Source organism: Mustela lutreola, chromosome 2, assembly GCF_030435805.1.
Source record: "Mustela lutreola isolate mMusLut2 chromosome 2, mMusLut2.pri, whole genome shotgun sequence".
NCBI lineage: Eukaryota > Metazoa > Chordata > Mammalia > Carnivora > Mustelidae > Mustela > Mustela lutreola.
This window is the reverse complement of record NC_081291.1, coordinates 128,553,504-128,575,136: the sequence shown is the minus strand read 5'-3', so window position 1 is coordinate 128,575,136 and position 21,633 is coordinate 128,553,504. Positions and strand designations below refer to the sequence as shown.

At 44.6% G+C, this 21,633-nt stretch overlaps 1 protein-coding gene across 2 annotated transcripts in view; it reads left to right on the top strand.

Moving 5' to 3' along the window:
- Nucleotides 1-21,633, top strand: part of FNDC3B (fibronectin type III domain containing 3B) — a 345,426-nt gene that overhangs the window by 255,614 nt on the left and 68,179 nt on the right. For both annotated transcript variants that reach the window (XM_059163470.1, XM_059163471.1), the window contains exons 10-11: nt 4,385-4,523; nt 7,602-7,655. In XM_059163470.1, coding sequence (XP_059019453.1) covers nt 4,385-4,523; nt 7,602-7,655 — 193 coding nt within the window. The remainder of the gene's footprint in view (nt 1-4,384; nt 4,524-7,601; nt 7,656-21,633) is intronic.

Here is a 21,633-nt window from a genome sequence, read left to right as displayed (position 1 = left end):
CATTTCCAAAAATATGGTTGACCATCTCAGTACAGAATTATGAAATAGGTGTTACTGACTAGAAACCGTGGTTCCTACCATGTCACAGATGGGCTGGAGGAAGTTGGAGGCAAATTTCTGAAATTTTTGGAGCACCTGTTTCATAAGGGTTTAGTCTGTATTTAAACTGAAACAAATGTGAAAACCCAACACAAGATTAGTCATATCATTAGAAAAGTATATTCTTCTTGGCTGGGATAAATATAAAAAGAACTGAACTGTTTGTTGACTTATTTAACCCAAGAAACTGATCCTCATCCACTGATCTTCTTTCACATGAGAAACACATCACTATCCTATGAAAAACATTATTACAACATTCTTGAGACTAAAGCATCATTTCCAGAGACTTTTCTGTAAAAGTTACTGCGCAAAACAGAGCGATTAGTTGCTGTCTACTTACTTGAATGACTTTAACTGAAGGATATAATCATGGGATACTTAGATGTTGTGTCAGCTTTTAGATAACTGTACGCAGCACGTTTACATTGCATAGAAAATGGATTTCCTTTGTGGACAGACTTTTATGAGTGCAAAACACTGACTCCCAATTTAAACTATAACGTTCTTTGAGTTGAAAGGCAAGAAAAATAACTTCTTGTGGCCCGTACAACTGCCCATCTTCAACAGCCTCAAATTTTTAGTCTGTCTCCAGGATCTTCTGTTTCTCCCATCAGTAGTCGTCCTGCCAACCTGGCTGTCAGGCGCCTCCATCACTCCTGTTTCTCTACCCTAATAAATGTATATTTTGTGACTCCCAGAATCTCATTAAAGAGTAAGAGTGCACTTGACTGAGTCCAGATCTCCGCAGATAACTCACTGCCATCAGCCAGCCCCCTGTGGGCCCTTGTCCCTGCTTCCTTTCCTCCACTCTATGCACCATGTAGATTTTGGGGGCCGACTCTGTCAACATTCAGGACCCAGTTGACCTGAGTATAGTCTGAATTCGTAAACACATACCCAGCGACTATGAAGTGAGACTTCTAGGAATCCAGGTGGGTCAAGAGCTGGGTACAGGGCAGCTGAGACACCGTGTGTGCTGACGAGACAGCAGGAAGTGGTGAGGACTCTGAGCTGGACTGTACCCACCCCACCAAGAGGGGAATCGCTCTCCTCTTTATCTGGTTACTACCATGCAAGTATGCCGCTGCATTGCTAGAACTTCTGAGTGGGTTTTTTTTTTTTTTTTTTTAATTTTTTATTTTTTTCCAGTGTTCCAAGATTCATTGTTTATGTACTACACCCAGTGCTCCATGCAATATGTACCCTCCACAATATCCACCACCAGGCTCACCAGGCTCACCCAACCCTCCACTCCCCTCCCCTCCAAAACCCTGTTTGTTTGTCAGAGTCCACAGTCTCTCATGGGTTGTCTCCCCTTCTGATTTCCCCCAGCTCACTTCTTTCCATCTCCCAATGTCTTCCATGTTATTCCTTATGCTCCACAAGTTAAGTGAAACCATTTGATAATTGACTCTCTCTGCTTGACTTATTTCACTCAGCATAATCTCCTCCAGTCCTGTCCATGTTGATGCAAAAGTTGGGTATTCATCCTTTCTGATGGAGGCATAATAGTCCATTGAATATATGGACCATAGCTTCTTTATCCATTCGTCTGTCAAAGGGCATCTTGGTTCTTTCCACAGCTTGGCGACTGTGGCCATTGCTGCTATGAACACTGGGGTACAGATGGCCTTAGAACTTCTAAGTTTTATGAGAAACCAGAGGTTTGTTTTTTTTAATGAGAGATCTCTAGAACTTTAAGTGGTGGCTTGATCTTTAACTTTTGATTTCAGAAAATTTGAGATACAGTCAGAAGTAGATAGTAACTGATGGAATCTCTTAGATCCATCACCCAGCTTTTCATTGCCTTGCTACCCACACCTCCTCCTCCTGCCCTCACAGGCGAAGTCTGGATGTCATCATATTTCATCTGCGTATCACGTGACCGTCATCACGTGCCCATCCAAAAAAGCAAAAAGGATAATTCCTTCGTGTCTTTAAAGGGACACAACTGTTTCCCTTCAGGGACTGTTTCCATTTCCTCAACTGTCCTAAAAATGGAGGTTTTGTTTCTTCACTCTGTTGTCATTGACATTCAGACATGGTCTGACTATTCCATTGGGCTAGTATCTCCTAAGTTTCTTTTCATCTGTAGGTTCCCCCTCCCTTTCTTTTTTGTCCCTTTGCAGTTTTATTTGTTGGAATAATTTTTTTTTGATCCTGTAGAATTTTTGACAGTATGAAGTAGGCTGATTGCATCCCTGTAGTTTTGCTTAATATATTCTCTTGTGTTTCCTTCATAGTGGCAATGAGGCTTAATCTGATACAGGTTTGGTTTTTCGGCAGAGGTTTTCTAGATAGTGGTATTTGTCTTTCATTAGGAGTACATAATGTCTGCTTATCTCTTTCTGTACTAACCATTGCCTATGTCCTTCCATTCATGCAGAGGTGGCTGTGATATTTTGAAACACTATTTCTTCCCTCTCCACACATATCTTGGGCCAGCTGTAACCCATGAGCCACTAGCTACAGAATCCAGTCAATCTATTAAAGTTTAGGCAGGAACCCTGCCCATGTCTGGAGTGTTCTGTGATTCATTTTCCAAGTGAGCTCCTAGTATAGGGAAATGATCTTGCCAGATCTACCATTCACTTTTCTATTACCATGTTCCTACTTAGAGTGAATGCAGAAAGGTACATTTCTTTTCACTGGGTTGGGTGAAGACCATCTTAGTAAGTATCCTTTGTTTGGATCAGATGTCATGGTGTCCTCCCATAAGGCACATAAGTCAAATATCCAGAAAATATGCATCTTACCTTGTAAAATAGAAATAGGCATTAGTACTTTTAACATGCGTGACCTCTATAACTTCTTTGTGATTGACCTTGAGGAGAAAGGACCTTGCAAATCACATACCTAACTAGATCCTGTTTCCATAATGTTATCTGTAGCCATTGTTTATGTTCTTAGCATAGAGTGAGGAAAGATGAATTGTGGGTGTTCAGAGAAGCATTAATTGCGGGATGAATATGGACAGTAGGCGATAGAGTGTAGCAATTAGATTTCCACAACTGTGTTCAGTTGAGGCAACTTTCTAGCTGTGTAGCTTGGGGAAATTTACTTCCCTCTGGATTTCTTTCATCTTTAATGGGACCTCAAGAATTAAGGGCTTGAGACATTTACTGACTCTGATTAGCTTAATCCTTGCATCTCTATTAGGCAACAGTTTCTTTGTTGTCTTTTTATAAGAGTAGATTTTCAAGTTGGATTTTTTTTTAATGCTCAATATTAAGAAAAAATGAAAAAACCGAAAGGAAGGTGGTAAAAAATCAACATAACCCTACTTTATGCTATTTGAAAGAAGTATAGTTTTATAACAATACATTGCATGCTTTTTGTTCATAGCTGGTCTGGAGAAATCGGGCCCATATGTTCAGCACTGAGCCTGGCATTTTAATGCATGGAGTACACAGCTTTAATCTCGGTGCCAGGTGCAAAAGTAAAATGTTCACTTGGATAAACTGTACCTGAACATTGTTTTTCTTGAGTCAGAGATGCACTTGGCAGTAGCAGGCATGTTTCTGTGTGTGAAATGTCCATACTTCCACCCAAGTCTCTGCGGTGTTCAAAACAGTTTAAAGATGTTCTGTTTCTAAGAAAATAGAATAAAGATGTTCTGTTTCTGAGAAAGATCTGTTCTACCCCATTGTTTATACTTCTCGCTCCAGTCGGTAGACTCTGAGCACCGCGTCTCGTCTCTTTTCGGCCATTCCCTTCCTGTCCTTTCAGCCTCCTTCCGCACCAAGTCAGCTGGAGAGTGGCCTGATGGTTTAGAATGTATATTTGAAGACCGATTGGGGGATAAGGAGATTTCCTTCCTTCCTTCTTTCCTTTTTTAAGATTTCTGCATTTCAGAGACAGGGGGGTGGGGGGGCTGGAGGAGAGGGAGAGAGAAACTGAAGCAGACTGTGCACTTCCATCTCGCAACCCATGAGATTGCGACCTGAGCCGAAACCAAGAGCCAGGAGTCAGGCACTTCACTGTCTGTGCCACCGAGGCGGCCCAAGGATATTTTCGTATTCAGCATATTCTTTTCCAGTCAGTAGACCCTGCCCATCCTAATGCGTTCTGACAACTAGTGGAAGGAAAGAATGAGTTGAGGCACATTCCCTGCTGGGGTCATTATCTCCTGAGGATGCTGGCGGTAGTTAAGTCAGGACAAGACCAGTAGATAAGAGAAGGAGTCATGGTGTGTACTACGTAAATTCTGTTCTTCTTTGGAAAGCCCTGATCTTCTGGGCTGGGCCACTGCCACTGACCATCTTTGTCTCTTTGCTTTCAGGGTGTATGCCATGTACAATTCAGTAAAGGGATCCTGCTCCGAACCCGTTAGCTTCACCACCCACAGCTGCGCACCCGAGTGTCCCTTCCCGCCTAAGCTGGCACACAGGAGCAAAAGTTCGCTAACCTTGCAGTGGAAGGTGGGTAGTGTGTCAGGCACAGTCTGACATCTAGCCATTTGAAGCATCCCTGTTTAGCACTATAGTCTGATGATTGTATTTGATTTTCTACATAGTAACTATGTGAAACAATTGATTATGATACTGAAAGTCTGTCTGTAAAAACTGGGCAAAGAGGTAGGAGGTAGAAGTGCAAAAAATAGTTGTAGCTCTCTCTGCAGGGGTAAATCTTTAAGGTTCACAAGCAATACGTTATACATGGTATGAATTCTTAAGATACTTGGCTTTCATCACTTTCTAATGGTTTCGTTCATTTCAACAGACGTTTGAACTGAAGACTCTAGTAGAAAGTTTTCATGAAGAAAGATTTAGAGATAAGTTGGTTTTGGCTCCATGGGCTTGTTTCAGTGGCAACTCTAAAATGTTTAATATTTAAAACAGCCTAGAATGTTAAGTGTTCTAACTATATTAAAACTTAACTAACTTTTACTGATGAGGCCTTAGATCAGCTGGGGCTACTCATTATTTTTTAAAGTCTGAATTGTATAGTCATTTTCATAAAATGCAATTTCCTGGCTACAAATAACTCTTGCCAAAGAGAGGTCTTTATGGCGTATCCTTAGCTTCTTACCCGCACTTGTGTGTTCCCAAGAAAGTAGCAGGTTCTCTATAATACCAGTCTCTATGGTAATTATTTCTCTATGTTTCTATTTAAATGCAACTTAAGATACGAAATTTTTAGAGGGAGAGCTAAAGAGTTGTGGTGTTTGGGGAATATACTCACGTGTGAAAGAAGTAAGGGGACTAGAAAGATCTTGTATTGGTGAAGACCTACTTTGTTCCCAATGTAGGAGGTTGAATTTGTGCAGGGCATCCATTCAGACCTTTGAGAGCAGTGGTTAGCAGTAAAGCCCAGGCTTCTGGAGACCCCTCTTGTGTGGGCAGCTGCGTTCTTATAGCCACTGGCCAACATGGAGTGTGTTGCTTGGCAAAGGCAAAGTTTAGACTGGCTTAGAATCTGAACTATTTTATTTTCCTTCCTGGCTTCCAGGGATAACCCAGGTCAGTGATTCCCTACCTTTTCAGAGTTGTAACACCCAACTGGTCATCATTGTTGAAGTCTTTGGAGATAACACATCCATTTTAAAACATGGTCTCTACTTGCACATGTACATACATGAACATATCTTTTTTAAAGGAAAGAATTAAAATTCATTTTGTTTGGAAAATAGAAGAAATCTTAAGGTTACCAGAGGGACCCCGGGGTCTTATAAACCTAAAGTTGGGAATCACTGATAACATACTCAGCTTAAAACCTGGATGAAATTCAGGTCTTAGAGCAGCACCTTCAAGAAAAAGATTACTTATTTGGAGGAAAACATTTCACGTTGTCTTTCTCCCTTTATTTAACTGTGAATCAAAAACATAGTCTTTCTTGTTCCATGAAGTCAAGTACAAACTTGAAAGTTCTGGATTCAGTTCACTTTTCATTTAAATGTCCTTAAAACAGATTTCCTGATCATAGTGCACCAGCTGGGGGCCCGAGGACAGGGGGACAGGGCTTGACTCCCCACCTGTCCTTGAATCCTCAAACACACGGACAGTCAAGATCTTCTCACTTCTTGTTAGTCAGCAGTAAGAGACAGGGCAATACAAAAACCAAAGTCACTGCTCCCACCTTCAAGGTATGAAGAACCCAATGGTGGGGCAGGATATCAAGAAGAAACGACTGAAGCAGTAGGTTCTCTAGAGAAATTTCTAAACATCATGAATAGAGTTCTTATCTTAGAAATGGGTTCTCCTCTAAAATTTTGATTTTGTCCATTATTTAGAACTTGAGATGTATCCCTGTCTCCCAAAACGAGCCACAAAAGCCTGAGATCACAGTTCCGTACAACCTAGAGCACTCCCCTGACATCTGGGTTTGAGACCAGATATGACCCAGAAGGCAAAAGCAGGAGAGAAGGGTTTCTTCATAAATTTAGCTAATACTTGCTGAGCCCTTGATGATGATTTATTATTCACAAAAACAAAACAACAGCTCTTGTTCCTGCCTAGTAGTTGAGTAGGTGACTTATATATAGTCTCCCAGTAACCTACCACATCATTTATTCTTGGAACACAAAATTAAACGGGATAGCAAGTGGATAACAAAAGACCACACTTGACAAACAGCTGAGCTGGGCTTTAGATGCAGTTGTGGTGGCCCCGCTGCCTTTAGCTAGGGGCCAGACAGTGTAGTTGTGAACCTCTTGCTTTTTCCTGGGGGAAGGCCAGGCATGGACACGTTGGTGCAGTGGGGAGCCCTGGTCTCCTCCTCCTTCTAGCTGCCTTCTCCTCCCTCCGTCGTAACTACCATCATGCAGTGAGGGACCCCATGGCAGCACCCCCTTCTAGCAGGGCTAACCCCACAAAACACTCTTCTTGAAAGTTTTCCACTCCCCTTCCCGTGGTTCAATGCCCGTTTTCTCAGTGAAATAGACCTCCACATGCTTTTAAGAGGAAAGCAAACGATGAGACTTCTTTTCGCTAACATGTGAAGAGCTAATTGCTCCTCGTAACCTCCCAAGAGATCTCATTTTTTTTTTTTAAGGGAAATCTCAGTGGCACAGAAGGCTTTCTAATCTTAAGCACTTAAAAAAAAAAAATACTGTGTGGAGGAAGTTACAAAAAAATATATACTCTTAACCCTGAACCTGGCTGGGTCAGGTTTACTCATCAGACTCCAGGCAGCATCTCCATTTCCCAGCTGCCTTTTTTCTCCCCCTCTACCCGAAGTGCCTCTTGAAAGTCTTATCCCCAGAGGAAGTAGGGCACAGTGTGGGTATAAAGGTAGAGGCGGAGGGGAAAGCAGCTTTGGCTCTTTGTGGGGCATGATTTTTTAGTAGTGGGGCTCTCTCTGCAGTTGAATTTTATGAAAATTCATTTGTGATAATGTTTCCCAAGGTATCGCGGGAGCCACCAGGGGTATCCACCCAAAGGGAGAGCACAGGGCTAGCATAGATGATAGTGTACTTGAACTAAGCCAAGAGCTCGGAAGTTTTGTCTGCAAACTGCTTTCTCTAATCTCATTGTACTGTTTTCCTTTTTTTTTTTTAGGCACCAATTGATAATGGTTCAAAAATCACCAACTACCTTTTAGAATGGGATGAGGTAAGTGTATTTTCATATCCATCCATCTGAAACACCATTTCAAAAATAAAATTGCTGAACAAATAACCATTTTATTCTTCTTTAAGATGTGCTAAACACAGGGGGGAAAAAGAACGTAAGTAGCGAGAAATTTAAACCTATAGTATTGACTGTGGAAAAGGAAGGTGGACGAAAGCAGTGTAATGAATTGTATTAAATTGCATTAAATGTATTTACTAGGCTTATTTGCAAGAAATGCTGCAGAAAGAAAAGACAGGGTCTTACCTCTCGTTGGAATCCCTGGTGCCTAGCCAGCCATCAATTCCTATTAAGAGTCAACTGCTTTATTACCTTGACCGCTCAGGGCCATTCTGCATAGATGGTTTTGATAAGGTAAACCACAGTGTGACTTGGGAAGCATAATTCGTTTCTTCTTTTTGAAGCCATGGATGTACTTTGGTGTTGCACTGTTGGGTGTTCTCGGTGGGAGAGTTGGAGCCATGCCTGGAGGTCTCACTCTCCCAGAGGCAAGTGTGATCACCCTGCGAGCTAGACCGTCCTGTAACAGGCGCCCCGCACCCCCTGTGCTGTCTCTGTCACCAGAAGCCCTATAACGGTATCCATGGTGAAGTTTCCTTACTCCCGAGCCCACTCTGGGCTGAATGGTGACCCTGTGCATTTCTGGCCGTGCTAACACTACCCACAGAATCTCACACAGGAAATAACTGGATGCAGAAAGAAGTCTTTCGTTTCTAAAAAGGAACTGTACTTTTTGTTCCGTAGATTTTAATTCTATTCACTCATTTACCCTCGCTCTATTCTGTCTTGCTGTGAGTGAGCAAATAGACGAAGGGTTTCGAGAATAGGAAATGTAGATGTTGGGAGAAATGCAAGTTAACTAGTCTTTGGGACTTAAATTTAGGGAGATTTTAAAAGATTCAGAATTCAGGCTTGGGCAAAAAGTGACTTGTTGAGTGTGGAAAAAATACTTTCACCAAATGTAAAATGAAATTGATCAAAACTCTCATAATGGAATTTTGATGTGAGAAAGGGGGCCTTCCATCACTTTGGGCATTAGTGTGTTTTCCCATCTGGGTTGCATATGAAAGCTGGAGTCCAAGTTACCAAAGAAACGATCTATTGTTCGGAGATCCTTGTGAATAGTTCCTGCGTACAGATGGGTGAAATCCCAGACTTACTTGACCAGGATATTTTACAGATTAGGTGGATTTCATTTTAAGGTGGTTGGATTGGAAAGTAAAACCACCCCGACGGCCCTTGTGGAAAGAGACTTCTTATAGGCAGTCCCGAAAGCTGGAAAGGAAGCTGACTGACCTGCAGGCACATGGCGACATCTTGCCATCTCCTCTGCGTCCAAAAGGACAAGTGAGAGTTCGACAGAAAATGTCAAATGTGTGTTGGTGTGTTGCACTGGCCTGATGTTTTTTCTCATATCTTGAGATTTTATATCAGTATAGAATTTACCACTAAAGAGGAGGCACTCTTCATTTCAGATCTTCCCCGAGCTCTGTGTACAGTATGTGTGTATATGTGTGTGTGCGTGTCTCCCATGGGGTGTTTTTTTTTGTTGTTGTTTTGGTTTTTTGGGTTTTGTTTTTGTTTTTTTTTTTTTTAATTTTTGCTCCTTTGGACCATGGCCTCATAAGTTAAGTAAGGTCAGAGACGTTGAGTGTTTGAATGGGAAACCTCCAAGGAAAACCCAGGTGCTACAGGAAATGGTGATGGTGACTCAGTTGTTGGCCACTTTCCCTTTGAATTTGGAATGGAAGTGTCCTGGCAGCGTGAGTAGCGGAAATAAGCTACAGCCGCAGATGAAATGGAGAAGCTTTGTCTGATGACCGTGTATAATCAATAGCACCCACTACAGACTAGTGGCCACACAATGTTAAACTGTTTATTTTTGGCCTTCTCCTGTCTTTTCCCTGTTTGCTGTCTTTCCACTCTTCCCTTGCTCCCATCTTAATTCTTCAGCCTTCCCTTTCCTCTTCATTTTCTCTCCACCTTCTGGTGTTTGCCCTGTTGAGCTTTATGGAAGACTTCAGGTTAGTGGACTCTGACCTACTATATAGGCCTTTTGCCAGTAGGAATCCTTTTGTATTCTGTCGCTTAATATTCACCTTGTAGCAAAACTTCTGGACCCCAGACTCTGTGAAGCGCTTCCTGGCCTTTTAAGTAGTATGAGCTCCCTGGAAGGAGAGTATGATCGAAGGAACACCAAGATTGGGAGGTGCGGATTCTGTTCTAGGCTTTACATGCTCAGCTTGACCCTTCCCGTCCTCAGTTTACCCATTAGCGTGTGTATATTTACATCACTGAGGTTCTCTCCAGACTCCTTATTTAGGATTGTCCCTTGTGATAAGAGTATGTTTTAGGGCCCTTTGCCTGTTCATTTTTTTAATATTTCAACATTTGTGGAGCAAACCCTCAATGCCTCAACACTATATAGTGTCCTCGGAGGGATCTGTGACGAGAAGGTAGTCACATTAGCTGAAAAAAGCTAATGAAATGCTGTCCTCTAAAACTTAAAAACAGATGTAAATAAAACGGACTAAACACATGCTTCTCAAACTTATTTCCATCCAGTAGCTCCTTTGCTTGATACTGTGCCTCTCCTTTTCAGTCCCTCTAAAGAAAGGCTGCAAAATGATATTGTTGGGTTTCCTGGCAGTGAGAATAGGAGCAGTAATGACCAATCCATTTCTGTCACTTCAGCAGTAAGACTCCTAACAGGACTGTCTAACAGTTGGTGTTTCTAAATTGGGGGCCAGGTTAGGGATCAGTAGTCCTGAGGCCGTTCACCTGTGTTGGTTTGTGCATCCCACGTTCCCATGCTGCTCAAGCCGTGACTTCCTGAAGGGAGAAGATCAAAGGCTCAGAGAACAGCATCCGCCCTCCAAGAAGGTTGAGGGCGTGAGGCTCTGGCTATCCCTTTGGAACCTTCTCCTGGAAGTCTCTGGAGTCAGGTACACCTGGTAACAGGGACTCTTTCCAGAATGTGCCCTAGTGGAGCATGGTGGGGCAGCAGAATGGGAGTGGGTGTTTGCTAGAGTTATTCCCCTCACCACCCCAAAGCTCCTCCAGAGCCCAAGCCCTCTTCTCCCAGGTCATCTGTCCAGACCAGCCATATACCCATAAGCCTCTCTGTTGTACAGGTGGCTGGAAGGACAGAAGAATGGTAGGTTGCAAGAGGAGCAGATCCCTACCTGAGAAGAAGAAAGGTGTTATTCCGAGTCTTGAAGAAGGTTGTGCTCAGGATTAGCACTCCACCCTGTTTCTGATCTGACAGCTGGTCTGAGAGATGGCCCCATCCATCTGGGTGTCCCCATATTTTTTTAAATGTACTACAGCACTGGTTAGAATACTTGGGATACTTTGTTGTTGTTGTGCAGTTTTTTAATCACCATTCCAATAAAAACTATGGGTGGGAAATTTTGAAAGAGCAGCAAGTCCTACTGTCAAGTTTCTTAGAGAAAGACCTTCACTAATGGAAGAGCCGCGGCAGAGAGATCAGTGAGTACCAGGCCTGTTTCTGCTGGGACCTGGAATGGTGTCTGGAGTTGACTATGGGAAAAGCTAATAGTTAATCAATAGCTAACTGCTGCTCTTCTCTAAGGGCAGGTGTGGCCCTGATGGGAAAGAGAAATCACAAACCGATTACCGATTACCGATTGCCGCTCAGAGGGAAGCTGATTCTCTCTCTTCTGAATTTGTTGTTATCCCTGTTGCCTTGTTGTTCCACAGAATTCGCTTGGAAATTACTAGTATTTCTGCAAGAGGGTTAGCTATCTACTTTTCTCTGTTGATAATTGTAACTAGACAGTCCCTTAAGTTTTAAGACTGTGGGAATGACTCTGACGGGGAGATAGTAATGCACCAGTAAAAATGGAACACACAGGTGTCACTAGCTTTTCAGCTGTGGCCATCAGTGAAACAGGTCAGTTCTCATAATGTGGAACGGTGTGCACGTGGCTGGTCATGTCCCCCTATTGTGGTAACTGAGGTGATTGGTGGCATTCTCAGTCATGGGGTTTGAGAGAGTTGACCTTGCTTTTTTTGTGGGCCTTCAGCCACTGTGTTCGCCTCCAGAAGCTTCCCATCAGAAAGGCAGAAGGCCGTTTTCAAGGTAGTTTTCTGTTGGGCCACTTGATGAGACTTCGTTGTGTTTCTACACCTTTATGATCACAGTGTGTTCGCTACCCCCACATTTACCCCCATGTTTACAAGTCACAGTCATTCTGAAGGCTGGCAGAAAGCAGGCCCAGAGTCTCCTGAGGGTTTCTTTCTTAGGCTAAATTAGGGTATTATACCCAGCGCTGACTTTAAAGGTTGGACCACGACAGACTTAGTCTTTCATGAATTTTAAATTTTCATTTAATCCAGAATTAAACTGTTAACTTTTTAACAGCAAAATAAGGCTTAGATGCTAGGTTTCTCAAGGTGGATGTTCTTTCCCACAATGGAGAGACTTGGGATAGGAGTTCAGGAAGGAGGAGGCAGTGCTTAAAGCTCATGACCCCATTCAGGGGCCACCCCTGAGCTAATACTTTTGACCTGCCCATACCCCTTTCTTGGGCATGAACCTGAGGTAAATTGGCTGACCTCCTGTTGCTTCATCTGCTTGATCATGCTCACTGAGTTACCTAGTAGAGTGGGAGCTTTTTTCTAGAAGCAGCTAAGAGGGATGGATTGAGGACACTGATATCTCTAGGGTAGGGAGGGCTCTTCCCGAAAAGAATTAGGAACCTTGCATTGACTGGTGCTTCCAGGCCTGCCCAGTCTGTTTTAAGGGATGGTGATCTGGCCTTTTTTGGGGGGGAAAACGTGAGTAAAAAGAGCAAACTTCACAGTCAAGTAGGAACTTTCTATTTCCATTTTAGAAAACTTAAATTCTGTGAAGGCAGTATTTATGGAAACCCGTTAAGAGTTTTACTCTTAGATAAGGTTTTCATTTGTGCCACACTGAAGTCTGACTGGCGCTAACGTAGTGGGTGCTTCAGAGCAAATGCATGTCTCCCACAGCCTTGATGGGATTGTGTGACGGGTGGATTCATACTGATGAAGGTGTAGGTCACATGCTGTTCACCTCAGGAGACCTGGATTAATAGTCTCTGCTTTGTAACAAGTCAAGCAAGTAACCTTGCCCCAGGGCCTCTGCTTCTCCACTTGGAATCCGTGTTAGTCACCGCCCCCAGGTGGATTAGGATTCCGTGGGTGAGCCTGGGGACTGGCAGATGCAGTGTCCTCTGAGTATTTCATATCACCTAAGCACGTATCAGGGTCTAGGGTCGGGAAAGTCAGCCAGCAGAAGGATTGGATGACAGTCTTCTGAGGAACTTCAACAGAGGAGCTCTAAGGCCAGCGCCTCCGGCTTGAACTAAACAAACACAATGTCTGTGCTATATATAGATGTTAATTTGCCATTAGCTTGGCTTCCGGGCATGACATGTAGGGAGCATACGAAAGAACCAGAAAAATAGCTTTGTGGGAATGTGACTAGTACAGTTCCCAAGAATCTTTCTCACTTGTGACTCAGCTAGCCCAAATAGGAATTTCACATCTGTCTGTGCCCGTAACTAATGAGCCAACACAGCTGTAAAACACAGGCGACTGAGAACGAAATAAATGGCACAGAAGTCAAGGGAAGTATCATTGGAAGTAGAAAGAGCAGAAAAGGCCAGTCACAGGTAGAGCCCCTCCAGCCCCGGGGGCCCCGTGAACCAGCCAGAGTGCACCAGTGGTCCTGTTGCCGAAACCTCGTGGAGCTGACAGCAGGCTTCTTGTCGCTTCTTCGACTCCTAGTTTAGGAGGAGCCAGCTTATCTCATTTAGGGAGCGAGCTGGCCCCTGATGCTTGGTAACCAGTTTATGGAACAGATTACTTTTTAGCTTGTGGGTTGCGTAGTTAATACTGATAATCTTGCAGGACACTTCTTGGCACAAGGGGGTTTGCCCATGGCTTCTCTGGTGGGACGTCAGAGGTTCAGGGAAGGGACTGGTGCTTCAGCAAGCAGAGTGACTTGCTGGGTCCCCCGCTGTGCGGGAGGAGAGCTCCCTGAGGATGCAGCCGCCCCCAAGGTGCCACACGGCCTCATGTTGCGGGGCATTGGTCTAGCGAGAAAACCGGGTTTGCATCCATCTCCAAGGCCTGGAGCAAGTGGAGGTGCCATTTGCCGGGCCCATGTGCCCTTTCAGTCATTCTCAGGGTGCACCCTCACGGAGGTGGAAGGGTGGGGTGTCCAGGTCGCTTGGCACACTGTCCATCACAAGCCATCTTCCACATGAGTGTCGTAAGCCGAATTGGGGACCTGACAGTGTAGTGATGTCTTGCCACACCACAGACCTTCACTGCCATGTGCAGGGGTGGTGGCAGAGAGCCAGGGGACCAGCTTCCTCCACTCCAGCTTCTGTTGGGAGGGAAGTAGGCCAGGAGGGATGTAAGAACTTAGAGGTTCAGGTACCAAGGCAGAGAGCTAAGTTCCAAGAAGCACTCTCTTGTAGGAACCTCAGCCCCAGACACCTGAACCCTGGAAGCAGGGTCATTTGTCACATGTATACAGGCTGGGTTAGTGTGTGCTTGGGCCGCAGGCTTTGTGAGCAGCTTCTGGTTGCTCCAGAATTACAGATACCTGTCTTGGACCATGGCATCTAATTTACCAACTCGTGTTTTTCGTGCTTATTGGATGCCAGCTGCACCAAAAGGCCCCTTTGGCTTTGACTAGGTGGACGGGCTGAATATTCCATGCCTTGGCTGACACGTAAATACTCAGGGCAGCCTGTTCTATAGTTGCTCCCTTGCCTCTGTCCTTTCCCTGCGCTGGGCCAGTCTCCACATTCTGGACTGGACAGCAGATGACCCTCCATATTTGGGGGGATATATAGGAACATGATGTTGGTTGGTTTTAAATCCGAGGACCTGATGACTATCCTTGACTATTTCAGGGAGCTGAGCTTCTCCCACTAGTAGGAAAAACTGGCGTGCCAAAGGATAAAATGCATGCAGTGTTTATTCAGTAACATGGAACACAAACTATCCCACCCCCTTGCCTTACCTTTGAAAGTTCCTCTGTGCCAGAACGCTCCAAATGAAAGAGCCATCACTGGGGGGAGAGTGAAGTTTGGCACAAGGAACCTTTGAATCCACCCAGATGGGGTGCGTCCCCACATCCCAGTTAGGAACCCCTTCTTATGTATGGTTGTGCTGAACACATACATGCTCTCTTATTTCTCAAGCCAACATTTATCTTTGATGTTGCCTAGGGTCGGCCCGTGCTGGAACAACTTCTAAATATAGACGTCCTCGCAGACTAAATCTTTGAGACTGGCGATAGTTCAGTTGGCGAGTGCACTTTATTTTTTATTTGATTTATCATTGCCATTTTTGACAGGCTGAACTCTGCTGTTACAGAGAGAGGGCCGTGGCCCAGAGTCGCACGGCTGCTGTCTTGAGCCAGCAGCCCCAGGGCCACGAGCACAGGGCCACCGATAACCAAATTCATGTGGCTTAGTTACCAGGCAGTTACCAAACTAAGAGTAGCCCTGGAAGGCAAGTGGGCGGGGCTGTGAAAGACCCAGACAGAGAAGGAGGTTAGTAGCAAGAGGCCATAGATCAGGAAACATCAGGGAGAGTTCTCATGACCAGAGAGAGGTGGTTCACCGCAGATGCTAACGCCCTTGTGGGGGCCATTCTGATTTCCTTGTGCCAGGAATGAAGCTGTCGGAAGGAGGAACAGGAAGGATCATTTCCAATTTATTAATTAGAAGGCAGATGAAAATATTAGCCAACTTCGTCTGTTAGTGCCGGCGTTGGGCATACCAGCTTCCAGGGTAGTGAGTGCCAGGCTGATTGGAAATGTTAGCCAAAGCAGCCACATTCCCCACAGTCTACAGTGTTATTCTGGGCGGAAAAATACTGTAGCCTGAATTAATTGGATTATGCGTGAGTTCCATGTACAGAATGGGCCATGGATGTGTGAAGTTCCTTAGTAGGAAACCAACCCATTTAAAGGATTCATCTTCCCAAGTACTGAGGACAGACTGGTGAAGACACATAATAAAGAGGGAAAACAAACTTGAAAAAGGAGCACTGGGTGTGGTGCATAAACAATGAATTTTGGAACACTGAAAAGAAATAAAATAAAATGGAAAAAGAAGTTCCATTTTTAGGCTTTTAGTTATGTCATTTTACCAATGAACACAGTACTCTTTTTTTTTTTTAAAAAAAAAGATTTTATTTATTTATTTGACAGAGAGAGATTGCAAGTAGGCAGAGAGAGCCGGGGGCGACAGGGGGGCGGTGGGAGGAAGCAGGCTCCCTGATGAGCAGAGAGCCCAATGCGGGTCTGGATCCCAGGACCCTGGGATCATGACCTGATCTAAAGGCAGAGGCTTTAACCCACTGAGCCACCCAGCTGCCCCGAATACAGTACTTTCAAACATGTTTTTAACTTGGGGCCCTTGGGGGGCTCAGTCAAGCACCTGCCTTTGGCTCAGGTCATGTCCGCAGGGTCCTGGGGTTGAGCCCTGCATGGGGCTCCCTGCTCAGTGGGGAGCCTGCTTCTCTCTCTTCCCCCTGCTCGTGCTCCCTCTTCCCCTTTCATTCTTTCTCTCAAGTAAATAAATAAAATCTTTTTTAAAAAACATGTTTTTAACTTTAAAAATTAAGTGAATTTTATGAAATGAATCAAACACGTTTTATATACTTAGCAGATTTTAAATAAGCAGACCCACCTGTAAATTGATTTCTCCACTGGAGCTTTATTCCTTTATGTGTTCATAAACAGACACCACGGAGAGTCGGAAACTCCGGTACATGTGGAGGGGCCTTTGCAAGATTATTTAATTTACTCACTTGTGGCCTTAGGTTACATCACACCTGAACCATCCCCAGAAAACTGCTGCATGTCTGTGTTTAAAAATCTTCCCACAGGGTGCCTGGGTGGCTCAGTGGGTTAAGCAACTGCCTTTGGCTCAGGTTATGATCCCAGAGTCCCAGGATGGAGTCCCACATCAGGCTCCCAGATCCACAGGGAGTCTGCTTCTCCTTCTGACCTTCTTCCCTCTCACACTCTCTCTCAAATGGATAAATACAATCTTAAAAACAAAGCAAACAAACAAACAAAAGCCAAAAAACTTCCCACAGTTCTCTGCAGTTTTGGGGATAGCATTACTAAATATCTTCAGTCTAAACTGTACCTCCGTAAAATGAAGTAACTGCATTGCCCTGCCTAACAGTTTTGGTTGGTTTTATCATCTAGGAATCTGGCTACATTTTTAGCTTCTACAAAAATTCTTAAAATCTCTTCGGAGGCTTTACTTTGTTGGCTTTGAGGAAAAATGGCATGTATGAAGCTCGTGTAGAAGATAGAACCCTTTATTCAGTCAAAAGTTAAACATTTGGGTTCTAGCATGCTCGCTTCTACTCCCTTACCTCCTACCTATTTATAGCATGAGAGGAATTTAGAAAAGTTTACTGAAAAATGCCATACTATTAAACCTGTAGGGACATCAAGATAGATGAGTATGATATTGTACAACAGATTTCCTCAAAGCTTAATGGCTTAAAATAGTCCCTTGTGCTCGTGGATTCTCGGTTAGGAGTTGGGACCAGAGTACTGGGAGAATGTCTGGTATGTGTTCCAGAATTTTCTGGAGCCTCTGGTGGGCAGAGGGGCTCTTTTGCTGGGGGCTGGAATCTTCTGGCAGAGCCTTCACTCACAAGTCTAGCAGTCACTGCTGGCATCGGTGGAACCTTAGCCCCTTCACAACATGGCAGCCCTAGGAGAGCCAGAGTGGGGAAAGTCAGTGTTCTGGGGAAAAGGCAGAAGCTTCGTCATCTCTTCATACCTAGCCTTGCAAGTCACACAGCTTCATTTCCACTCCATTCTGTCCATTACAAGCACATCACAAGCCCATTCCAGTTAAGGGAAAGGACTTCAGACTTTCTTAGTCATGAGAAACCGTTAAAAATCTTTTTTCTTTATCTTTGTATGGCACATGCAATGTTACTGTGCCTTGAGATTGTTACATCCAAGGTCATGGACTTTGAAAGGCAATATGACTCTTGTTCATACTGTTGCTTCTCTTCCAAGTGTTCTGGGAAGAGGGAGAAGGAAGACATGTGCAGCCAGAGACGCAGCAATGGGTGGGGTGGGGCTCGTCCTTGCACCCAGCCCAGTTGTGCTAGCCAGGATGGCGTAGTTTGGGGGTGCCCAAACACTGCTCTTCTCAGTTAGCAGATGGAAGAGGTCACTGCCTATTCCCTTGATGATAAGGAGAGGGAACCCAGGAGACAACAGTATTTCTGCCACAGGGTCATACTTGTAAAGCAGATCAGCAGATCTTCCCTTGGGTAACTCACAGGCAGTCAGCAAAATGTTTACTTTCAGAGGGGTGGGGAAAAGACAGTGAGGGAATAAGTTATAATTTGATTTAATAGCTATAAAATTTCAAAGTTTTTGAACTATAGAAAGAAATGGAAAAATATTGGAGTACATAGTAACAGGGCAGAGGATAAAATAGGAAAGTAGAGACTATGTTCCTTAAAATATTTAAAGCTTTTTACATTTATAATTTATCTCCAGGTTTGTTTTTTTTTTAAGATTTTATTTATTTATTTGACAGAGAGAGATCACAAGTAGACAGAGAGACAGGCAAAGAGGGAGAGAAGAGGAAGCAGGCTCCCTGCTGAGCAGAGAGCCCGATGCGGGGCTCAATCCCAGGACCCTGAGATCATGACCTGAGCTGAAGGCAGAGGCTTAACCCACTGAGCCACCCAGGCGCCCCCTCCAGGTTTTATTTTAAAGACTGAAATGTTTGATAAGGCATTTCCTTCCCCCCACACCTCCCCATGGTTGGGGGTAGAGGGCCATCCTTGTCACGGAGGTTATTAACACATTTTGAGAAAACCCTTCCAAGGGTGAGTCAGTCTCTGCTGGTGAGCCACGTGAGAGTCCACGTTTTACCTGCTGCACTGTGTTTCCTTCTCTTACCCCTGCCCTTCCACGGTCTGGTAGAACATTCTGCTGGAGGTTATTGAGTACTGACATTCTTCACAAGTTAGCAGGAACCTTGTAGGACTTAGAACATCTGGACTCTGATTATTCTTAGAACTTGTAAACAACTGTGACTTTTCTGAAGAGTAAGCGTTAGAAGGATTTTAAATCTTCTGAGGCTGCGACTCTCCCCAGAGATGGTACCTGTCTTGGGTATGTGAGTCTAAACTGAAACGAGGCATTTGCTCAGCCAGAGGGAGGTGGAAATAGGGATGGTCGGCAGACATCGGCCACAGGAATGCTGAGTGATGAGAGTTGCCGTGGCACAGGGGAGTGGGTTGCCTGAGACCTGTTCGGCTCGAGGGAATGGAGAGGAAGCCAACCCCCTGGGGTCTGGAATGGTCTAGAATGTAGATCATACACAATGTGCTCTCATTTCGTGGTAATAAAGAGGAGGTAAGGCAGAACTGAGCAGCGGGGTCCTGGGCAAGGGCCGACGTATATGCGTCGGCTCGCTGGCTGTCCTGGAGAGCAGTGGTGACCAGGAGTGGGAGATAAGCAGCCTGCGCCTTGGCCAGGAAACCTCTCCATGGAACTCAAGGCCATGGTGCCGAACTGGTGCTCTCACTGGGGCTGCGTCTGGGATGGTGATAGATTAACGAGAGCTGTAGAGTGAGTTGAGTGAGAAGAAGAGCGCTCAGCTGAAGAGGGAGGGAACCCAGGGCTGTAATGCCGCACCCCGTGAGAAATGGAGTGCCTTGAAGTTCATCAGCACACCATGAGTTCGCATGCCCAAGATTTCGTCTCATTTAGGAAAGAGTAATCTTGTCCTTGAACTCAGCTGTGCTGTAGAAACCAGCATTTGGGCATGCCCAGGATTCTGAAATGGAAACCAGTCAGGGAACCCCAAAATCTGCCCCTTTCAGATTTGTGGACACTGGCGGTAGAAGGTTTGGCGAGAACACGACTGGTGCTTGTATCGCTTTGTGTCAGATGCAGCCCAGGGCCTGGATCTGTTCCAGAATGATGGAGGGTATGGACTTGAAGCTTTCTTTCTGCTCTTTTTCCTAAGTGGGGTGAAGTTTGGTTTCCTTCCTCAGGAGAACAGGAGCCTCATTGCGCATCTTAGGGAGGTTCTGCTCCTGCCTGCTCACACACTGCCCACCTGATCTGCCCATGTACAGAGACACAGGTGTTTCTAGGCATGCACTCTCCAGCTCTTCCCTTAGAGACCTGCCAGCAGCTTGGCTTTTTGAGCAGTCCTTTTCCTCTCCTCTGTGTGACGCACCACACGTGGCCTCATGGTAGTCACTGACCAGGACACGGCCATGGCCACTGGTGTCCCTGCTGCCTGTGTTTGGCCAGATTATTGGCAGCAGACCTAAAACACATCCAGAGGTACTCATTTCTCTTAGGATCATGTTTTTGTGGGAAACTTCACACAAGGCTGACCTTAAATGATGAAAAAATAAGTTTCCAAGTAAAGCTAGTATCTCTCTAATCCTGTGTAGTTTAGATTAGGTTTTATTAGGAAGGGGGTACCTGCCAGAGAGCATAATCTCTGAGTCATTTGGAGCCATGCTACCTATAACATGAAAGTTACAATTTACCATCTGTAAAACTTCACTGACAGTAATGCTTAGACATATTTAATTTCTGATAAACACTGATAAGCACTCACATGACAACCCCCATCAGTTCAGCTGAATCCTTCAGTCTTCTAAAGCATTATCTTTTTTTTTTTTTTTCCTTAACCCTACTGATTTCTGTCAACAAGAAGAACTGGCTAATAATCTTATTTGCAAATGCTCTTTACAGCCCGGCACCCTTCTTGGTATACAGACCAACCCTCCACATTAGCCTTTGAACATGTCCTTGCCCCAGAGCCTAAGCCCAGAGCTCTGTGAGCACCTGGCATGGTCTGCCCAGCAGATCAGGGTGATGCTGTCCCTGTGCTGTTCCCCATTCTCATTTGCTAACCCCTCAGCTGTAGTTCACTTTTGCACTGCAAGGACTTTTGTGAATATCCTTTTCTCTCTTCCCTGACATCCCTTTTATATGAAACGCCATGTCATTCATGAGTATTTCCTTACTTCCCTACTTCCTTCACTCTGTGAACTATGTGTACTCTTAACCCTTCAGACTCCAGATGCTGTTTCTAAAACTCAGTTCTAAGGTTCCAGCAGCTCTGGATCTTTCTGCATGTTAAGGACCGTACACAGAGTATTACATCTTGAAAGGTATGAATTTTCCAAGATGGAAAGTTCAGCATGCTTTATCTAAACAAATTGGAGTTTATTTAGTAGTTGTTCCTGATACTGAGGTGGGGGGGGGGGTGAGGCAGGAGGAAATTTGGCAACATAGGAGAAATGTCTTCAAGGTCACAGAATGCCTCTTTCCCAGTTCTTCAGCAAATCACAGTGCTGTGGCCCTTTAAAAGAGAAGTCTAGTCCCCATCATCGATCTTCCCCCATTTTTTCTCATTTCAGCCTCAGACAGTCCAGTTTTTACCCTATTAAAGCAAATCAACCTAGTAAGGAACAGACTGGCTTTTATTTACTGGCTATAGTTCTAAGCACCAGAAATGGGCAAAGGAGACCAAACAAAGAAATGGGAAAAACGAGGCATTGAAGGGGAGCCAGCGTCGGGGTTGGAAGGGATGAGGCTTCCGTGGCGGCAGGATGTGCCTTTCTTGCACTGTTTACTCTAAGCTCCGAAATAGAAGAGGAAAGAAGGTAGATCACGCTACAGCTTGAAATGGATACAAAACATACCAGGGTGTGCACAGAGTATAATCAGACCCTGGATGTAATTATGCAAATATATGTATAAACGGTGTTGCTATGAATAAATCGTCTGCTGCAACCTTACCACTCAAGGTTAAAGTAAGCTGATACGCCAGCCACTCAGTGACTTTGCCCAAGTAGCAGCTGAAAAATGTTACGCTTTGCAGTTTGCATCTGAGTGGACTTTGAAACCTTGATAATA